This window comes from Acanthopagrus latus, chromosome 21, assembly GCF_904848185.1.
Source record: "Acanthopagrus latus isolate v.2019 chromosome 21, fAcaLat1.1, whole genome shotgun sequence".
Taxonomy (NCBI): Eukaryota; Metazoa; Chordata; class Actinopteri; order Spariformes; family Sparidae; genus Acanthopagrus; species Acanthopagrus latus.
In genome coordinates, this window is record NC_051059.1 from 12,012,596 (window position 1) to 12,021,229 (window position 8,634).

Sequence of the window (8,634 nt, forward strand, 5' to 3'; positions counted from 1 at the left end):
GTTAGCAATTACTTTTGTTTTGACTAACCAATCAATGCACTAATTGTTGCAGCTCTACTCGGGTCATAACATGAAAGGTGAAACATAGAAACCAAAACAACTAAATGATGATAAACTGTGACACCGAAATATTTACTTACACACAACATGCTGAAGAAGACACGCACATATGTAATATAACACTACAGTACACAGAGAAAAAAAGTTGGGGAGCCTCTACAAAGTTGACGTTATGGATAGATGTTAAAATTGTTTCCATATTGTGACAACTAAAAGAGAAACTTGATGATTGAAAAAATAAGGCATTTCATCATTTCATCATCATTTTCATCATTGATTCTTCAATGACTAAACCTTTTATTTTGCAGTTTATCCGTGTCCGCTCTTCAGTGTCCGCTTCAGAAAACCCCTCTTCGGAGAGACCGGTCACACTATCATGAATCTGCTCGCAGTAAGTGCTTTGTTTGTGTGGCTGTAGGTTGCTGAAAAATAGATTACAAATACATTTTCTAAAAGTTGTGAAATCTGTGTGAAGCCTGATGATGAAGTGTTTCCCTGTAAGAGCTTTGATTTGTTTTTATTGAATGCTCAGTTTTTTAAGACTAAGACCCTGTTTAATTTAGTTAAATAGTTTTCCAGTCCTCATCTTTTTGTCTATCCCTGTCGCAGGACTTCCGTAACTACCAGTACACGTTGCCGGTGGTGAAAGGTCTGGTTGTGGACATGGAGGTGAGGAAGACGAGCATCAAGATCCCCAGTAATCGCTACAATGAGGTGAGTGTCAACATGACCAGCTGAAACCATGTTTCTAGCACTTAGAATTAAAAGAACTACGAAGTCATGTGGGCTGACGGGTAACACATCAATCGGACATCATCAGTGGGGAAATCACGCAGCACTTAAATGCTTCAGCTTATATATTAACATTCTCTGGTGACACAAAGAGCTCACAAATGCACAAACATGAGTATAATTTGTCAGATTTACTTTCAGTTTGGATTGGATTTTTGCATTCATGTAAGAATTTCGTTGATTTGGCAGCTTTTAAGTCCTCTTACTACCCAAAAAACAGGCTTTCTCATGTGGTTATTCCATCCATAATCTAGAAAATGTACTATATAAAGATACACTTTAGCTACAGCCAACAAGGAATTTTCAAAAATTGTTTAGTCCGGGAATATATTTCCAAGAGCCCAGTGAACATGAGTGTTTGTTTTGATCCAAACCCAGAGATATTTATTTTAATATGATTCATAATGGGACAAAAACAGGAAATCCTCATGTATTCTTAAAGCTGGAACCGTAGTGAGCATTATGCTTCCACCGCATGTTATGAATAATAACAAACGGGTAGAAACAGGATGGAAAAGGGGGCTTCTTTTACCTCGCTTTTAATGTCACAGGTGGATAATTACTGTGTATTCGCTACCTTTCACTCACTCTTTAATGAGGAGTCAGAAACGAACACGAATCACATAATTTATACAACACTCATATATGGTAACCAGTCGATTTCACCGTTACAGACAGACTAAAACCTGGATGAATAAGTGGAGAAACGAGACAAATGCAGATATTTTCATAGGTCATTGAACGGTTCTCTGAGGATTAAAAGAGGCTTTGGCTTTTTCTTTACATTGTCACCTGTATATTCTGTTTATATGGATCACTTCCGTGACAGTTCCCATTCAGATGATGGATTTAATTCTGCTCTAGTTTCGTCTCATGTAGCTCATTTGAGCTTTATTTCCCTAAATTTTCACCCATTTTTCCAACAAAATGAAACCCTCCACCACACTAATGACACCCGTGGAGGAGGCTCCTATTAAGCTGCCTGCACATCGACACGCACATGTTCCTTCATTGTAGCGGATGTGTGACAAACTCCCTAGGGTCCCTGCAGCTGAACATGAGGCGTGGGCTGCCCACTTGTTATAATGCTGCTGCTGCTGCTGCCTCGAGGGTGTGAATGAATGTCCGAGCAGATGAAGTGATACGCACTCGGCTCCATGTGGCTGAGAAAGAAAGAAGTGGCTGAGAGAGTGGTGCCGGTTGTAGCGTTTGGCTGCTGATGCAGTAACAGATGGGAACCCAGTAATGTGAAGTGGGGACCGTTTCTCAACAGCTTGCAGGCGAGCCTTTAGCGCAGCAAGTGGTTAAAGCCCTCCAGATTTTCAGTTTTATTTCTGATTTGCAAAGGATGGCTTCAAAGAGACGCAGAGGCAGGGGATTTAGCGGACTTAATATGTGGGATCTTTCAACTATTGATATCCACCCATGTCACTGTCTTTTTCACCAATCTGTCATCTCAGCGCCATCCCATTTAACTCGAGGTCTTTACCCACAAGCCCACTGCAATTAGGCTTAACCAGGCAGGCTCTGTTAAGCCCATTCTCCTCAGCACACACACACACCCAAAGGGCAGCTTAATTAGACACGGATATTATTTGTCCTTGCAGCTGATGAAGGCCATGAACAAGTCCAACGAACACGTGCTGGCCATGGGGGCGTGCTTCAACGACCGGGCCGACTCTCACCTGGTCTGCGTCCAAAACGATGACGGGAACTATCAGACGCAGGCCATCAGCATCCATCACCAGCCGCGCAAAGGTGCTGACACACAAATAAATCACTTCCTTCGTCTCAGTCTGTCTGGTTTTTATGTCTGGGGAAGTCCGTTATTATTTGTCTTTTTCTGTTTACCTGGAAATAATTTGACCTCAGATGTCAGCGGTCAATTCTTGAATCTCGACTCATTTCTTTAGCCTTTTTCCTCTCTGTATTTTCAACAGTTACTGGAGCCTGCTTCTTTGTGTTCAGTGGTGCTTTGAAAGCCTCGTCGGGCTACTTAGCCAAGACCAGCATCGTGGAAGGTGACAACAAACTACATGTTGGCTGTAAAAATACTGCAATATTATTTGTATCAAGCTTCCTCAAAAAAAAAGTTTCCAACACACATTTAACACATTTCTGGAGAGAGAATGTGTCTTTAGAAATGCACAATGTTGCCAATCCAGTGATTCCACAATCAACAGTTCAGCTTCACACCTGCAATTTTTAACAAGCTTTCTATAAAAACTCCAAGTTAGCCCTGACAGCAGCATCACACGTGAGGCTAAAACCGCTGTAGTTTCCGCCTCAAATGATCAAAATTGTTGATTCCTTGCAGTTCAACTCGTCTATTTCAGCACTGATCCCAGTAAGCGATCTTTTCTCTCCACCATTAGACGGTGTGATGATCCAGATCACAGCTGAGACCATGGACTCCCTACGGCAAGCCCTGAGGGACATGAAGGACTACACCATCACGTGCGGTAAAGCCGACCAGGAGGAGAACCAGGAGCTGGTCCACATCGAGTGGACCGAGGACGACCACAACTTCAACAAGGGGTGAGACAGGAAGAGAACACGAACAGACGAGAAGAGGAGGCTGGAAGAGATGCATTTATGTCACGGACAATTGAACTGATAGCTTCCCAACCGCTGCATTTACTACTTTGCCATAAAAACTCATTATGCATGCTCGGGGAAGCCTCTGGAGGGGAAATCTTAGCAGGGTGGAATGATGGGGTTTGACGTGTCTTGAGATACAGACCGATGCAATCAATTTTACAGCAGTCTGATAAAATCTGCACATTTAAATGCAACTTTTCACTATTAAGTATAATTGAGGCCTACCACAAGATCCTCTGTCACTTTATTAGCAGGATATTTTTAAGTTTTTACCTTCCATTCACCAGTTAAGTTCACCCAGTCTGCTGCCATCATTCTTTGTTCTTAATAGAAGAGAGGAAACTTAACTGTCCACCAGAGAAGAACATTGTCTTTGGCTCTCCAACACATAAAAAGCATCACAGGAACATTCAGCATATGTAACAAATATAGAAACTCGTTTACTTCTGCTTTACATGTACTTGTATTCTCTGTTTCTAAGTCCTCAGAAAACCTTGTTTCATTCAGCTCTCTGTTGTTTTGTGCGTTTGGTTATTCAGTGTGATCAGTCCCATCGATGGGAAGTCTATGGAGTCCATCACCAGCGTCAAGATCTTCCACGGATCGGAGTTCAAAGCCAACGGCAAAGTCATCCGCTGGACAGAGGTACGATACAACACAACCAGTGCATTTGGATGTGACACTATATTTTGCTTTTAAATTCCCTTCATGCGAGGCACATTCTACGTCACTGTTTTTGCTTCTAACCTCAAGCATTAGCTGTTACGCAGCTGGGATTGACAGACTATCTTTATTTATTGTTTATTTCTGAATTAAATTTATGAATAGACAGGTAAAATTCTGCATGCACCTTTTATGGTCAATAAATGTGCAAAGAGTGTTTTTATTGTGAATCGCTTTTATTGTCTAGCTGCAATTGTGCTTTGCCTTTTTTTTTTTTTATTCCAGCTTCTTAGATGTAAATGTTTTCAGTTCCTTCCTCCTCACTGACAAGAACTGAATATCTTTTGGTGGTAGACATAAGATATTTGAGGACGTCATCTTGGGCTTTGGGAAACACTGAGACATTTTATGCCCGAACTAATAGATTGAGAAGAGAATCGTTGCAGCCTGAGTGCAAATGTGTCTAGTGCATCTTTAAGATTTATCACTTTCCCTTTAAGAAAACAAACACAAAAAAAACATTAAGGTTTGTTAATCCCACTTACTTTATGCTCATTAAAGTCTAGTGAGTTCCTCTTCATGTGGTTCCTGTGTTATTGTGTTTCTTTGTTTCCCTTCAGGTGTTTTTCCTCCAGAGTGAAGATCAACCCAACGGTCTGAGCGACCCGGCCGACCACAGCCGGCTGACGGAGAATGTGGCGAGGGCTTTCTGCATGGCGCTCTGTCCGCACCTGAAGTTGCTGAAGGAGGACGGGATGGCCAAACTGGGGCTGAGAGTCACTCTGGACTCCGACCAGGTGGGCTCACATGTTTTTGGGGGGTAATTGTAGATGAGCAAACATGTCAGGAGGGCGTATCTGTTGAATGCAGCTATAGTTGTGTGTTTTTATAAGTTAGTGGTGAGGTAATTTGTTAATGGATTCAAATATCGATTAAAGATGAAGAAGAAATAACAGACAGTAGACAAGATATAAAACACGAGGTCATTCAAGTCTACAAACCACAAAATATAAGTTGAAAAACACAACCGTGTTGGTTTCAGCAGAGCTGTTTCAGTTTTGTATCGATGAAAAGTTAATACTTTGGGTTTTTACAGTTATCTTTATTTTTAACATCTTCCATAAATAAAAACTAATCAATCATTTATTGAATCTGTAGCTCTAAAAGCCGTCCAAAACATTCTTTTAGATTTAAGAGAACAAACCCACTGAACTGAAATGTTCCCTGATAGTCTAACTGCAGTGTCCATGGTTCTAGGTGGGTTACCTGGCAGGAAGTAACGGCCAGCCCCTCCTGCCTCAGTACCTGAGCGACCTGGACAGCGCCCTGATCCCCGTTATTCACAGCGGGGCGTGTCAGCTGAGCGAGGGCCCGGTCATCATGGAGCTGGTCTTCTACATCCTGGAGATCATCTCCTAGGCATCTTCATCTTCTTTGACTTTCTGACGTCACCTCACAGCCCCGTCCTCCGTCACCTCCCTCCAACCGTTTGCACTTCGAAAGAGCCCGAAAAACTGTGTGCCGTGCCAGGCGGGGTAGCATTCCTCAAGTCGAACCTATGCATCCAAAACCACCGCCTGTTTTGCTCCAGAGGCCGTTTGGGGCCTGAAGAAGCTCCATGTAGTGAACCTCACCTGACAGGGGCGCCGATCCGCCTCTGGTGTTCACGTGAGGCGCGCCGAGCAGGAAGTGAGCACCAGAGATGGAACTGAGTGACCCCAGGGTGGTGTTACAGCGCCTATAACAAGTGCTAACCCTCCTCTGAAGTATAAGTTTGATTGCTTGCGAACATTGAGGCAAAGTAGATGTGTGGCTTTTTTGACTCAGAGCATTACAAAATACCTTTTTTTAACTGATTCCTAGTAAAGTTATATCAATAAATTATGATCATAAAATAAAAAAATACAAGTTTGCATCAGTATTCACCTCCAACAATACACCTGAATCATCAGTGGTTTCTAGAGACTGCAGTAATCCCATGAGGACATCTGAATGACTGAATTCACCCAAAGCTGATCACAAACGAGTCCTAATTACAGTGAACGAATGAATTTGAGCCCCAGATCTCATTCCAGTCAAGAATTTTGTGGCCCTACAAACTGATTTTGTATTGCTTCTCTTACCTCTCGCAATATTTTCATTTTTCCTAAATCTGTGAATTAAGAGTTGATTTCAACCAAACCTGAGCTGGTGATAGTTTGAACAGTAAGATTTTTTTTGTCCTTTTTGTCAACTTGTAATGAAATGAAGTGTTTTAAGATGATAAAATGACTGATTTTGTAAAACTGAGTCTGGTGGATTTGGCCAGTGCAATTTAGCGTCCATGTCTGGTCAAACAAACTGGCTTTACTCTTTAACAGCGAGGTCCACCTCTGTAGGGATCCTTGGAATCAGACACAGTCTGAGCCTGTCGGTGGCACATTTAGTGGACGTGTTTTTGACATTGAAGTTTCCCCACAAGCATGTAATTGCAGCTGTCGCAGCCCAAATCATGTGAACAGAGAGCCCAGGTTTAAAATAGTTTGACAGTGTCAAAACAGCCACTTTTAATCTACTTTGAATAAAGTCGTAAAAAACCATTAAACCTGAATAATTCAAAGGAGGGCGAGTGCTTTATATAGGATTTGTATGTAGCTCCCATCACTCCAATGTCACTGTGGCAGCCAGGGGTCCTGAATCACTGAACTCTGAAATATATCTGCAAAGGCCTCTGTGTAGCACGGATGCTCTGAAAAGAGGGGGACTCATATTCACCGCTGAGAAGCCTGGACTCTTCTTCTGCGGAACATCGCGGGGAGCTGGAAGGTGCGTCTGTGTGGTGATTTTTTTTGTTTGTTTGTTTTGATTTTGCACCGTGGTGCTCAGTGCCTGCAGCAGCGATTCATCACACAAGAAGAAAGAAGAAGAGAAAGAGAGAAAGAGAAAAAAAACAAACAGTTCGGCTTCACCTCTTAAGCTTTACTCATCGATTTCACCAGATGCTTTACTTCATGGACAAACACACAGACCTGTTGTACATATTTTTATAGGCGTGACGACTTCTCCTCCATTATTAACTCTGCATCTGTAGCCTCCAGTTAAAGACAGTATTACTGAAGTGACTCTGTGAAATAAGATTACATGTTAACTCTGACAGCCCTTTCGTCCTACAGTAGACAGCTGGTTATATATTTAAAAAAAAAAAAAAAAAGAAGGTTCCAATGCTTTATTGATAATCTCAATCTGTACATAAAGCTGAAAATCAGAAGAAAGGAAATCAGTTTTTTAATCTCATCGATCATCTCAAATGTCACAGGAGCTTGTTGTTTGTCCGGCAGTGGTTGGAAAAGCCACTCGAGTTATTTTGGTCTTTTTAATCATACAAAGAGAATAACTGTTGAAGATGTAAAGATATATACAGTATAAATATATATAAATAATTATATTAGAGCTGTATTAAATTGCAGAAGCAGTGCACTGGATTCTAAGCCATTTACAGGAGAGTTGAAGCGAGCGTCGGGATGTCCTGGACGACGTCTGTTTTAGAAAACTCTGAAAAGATCGAGGGGTTCCTGCAGGAAAAAAAAAAGATTGACCTGAAGCTGAATGTATTTCATCTTACATTTCCTACAACTTCCTGTCCTTCCAAAGCCCTAAAAATCATCACGATCATCGCGCTCCAGACGTGTGTAGGAACCCTTTAGATCGCTCAAGTGTCGTCTTCAAAAGGCCTCAACTGTTTTAGAGTATCTACAAACAGTTTCTCTCTCTGCTCTGGACTGTGCTCTCCTTCAGCTACATGGACCTGGAAAAAAATATAAGAATGTATTCCTCCTATTTCTGTTCAAATCTGCAAAGTGTGTTTTTTATGTTATCTGGCTAAACTAACCACCCAAAAAAAAGGAAAAAAAAAAAAGAAAAATCACCCTGTCATGTCCAAAATGCTCTGTACAGTAATCATCTGCATTATGGCAAATATCTCCATCTTTAATCATGCTAATATAAAAACCAGAAGGGGCTAATACACAACAAGTGCTGTCGACACAGTACGAGAGGTTTTGTTGAAGCATTTCATTGAGGGGAAAAAAAAAACAAACAATCGTCATCACAAGTGAGAATCAGACAATCACATGAAAATCTGCGGAAGAGCCGACGCTTCGACGAGTCTCAATTAGACCTGTAGCTATTCTGTACTCGTTTGTTACTCAATTTGAAGTATTTTAGGAGCTACTGTAGCAACGTTAGCGAAGCTGATTTCAAATGTTCAGTAAAAGACTGAATGAGAGGTCAAAGGTCACCGGCTCTGGGTTTATTACTGTGATCATACCAGAGCTGGTGCATCTCAATCACTGTGTCTTCACTGTGTGACGTCCATCAGCTGCAGTTCTGTTTTTATAAATTAGCATAACGAAGAGGAGGGGACGCGAGGATTTATTTTTCTGACTTCCTGTTTTCTGTTACATCTTATTTTGGCATTATCTGACATGTGCAATATGTCCTAAATCCAAAAGAAAAAGGTGCAATGTGTTTGACTGAAAA

The 8,634-nt window shown here is 41.5% G+C and overlaps 1 protein-coding gene across 4 annotated transcripts in view; it reads left to right on the forward strand.

The window, feature by feature from the left end:
* zfyve9a (zinc finger, FYVE domain containing 9a) overlaps window positions 1-8,213 on the forward strand; it is a 34,207-nt gene extending 25,994 nt beyond the window's left edge. For 3 of the 4 annotated variants that reach the window (XM_037082907.1, XM_037082908.1, XM_037082910.1), the window contains exons 12-19: window positions 369-451; window positions 670-774; window positions 2,460-2,610; window positions 2,793-2,873; window positions 3,228-3,390; window positions 3,993-4,098; window positions 4,737-4,913; window positions 5,374-8,213. In XM_037082907.1, coding sequence (XP_036938802.1) covers window positions 369-451; window positions 670-774; window positions 2,460-2,610; window positions 2,793-2,873; window positions 3,228-3,390; window positions 3,993-4,098; window positions 4,737-4,913; window positions 5,374-5,535 — 1,028 coding nt within the window. In that variant the 3' untranslated portion in view covers window positions 5,536-8,213. The remainder of the gene's footprint in view (window positions 1-368; window positions 452-669; window positions 775-2,459; window positions 2,611-2,792; window positions 2,874-3,227; window positions 3,391-3,992; window positions 4,099-4,736; window positions 4,914-5,373) is intronic. The other variant, XM_037082909.1, reaches the window with a different exon arrangement.
* Window positions 8,214-8,634: the final 421 nt, after the last annotated feature.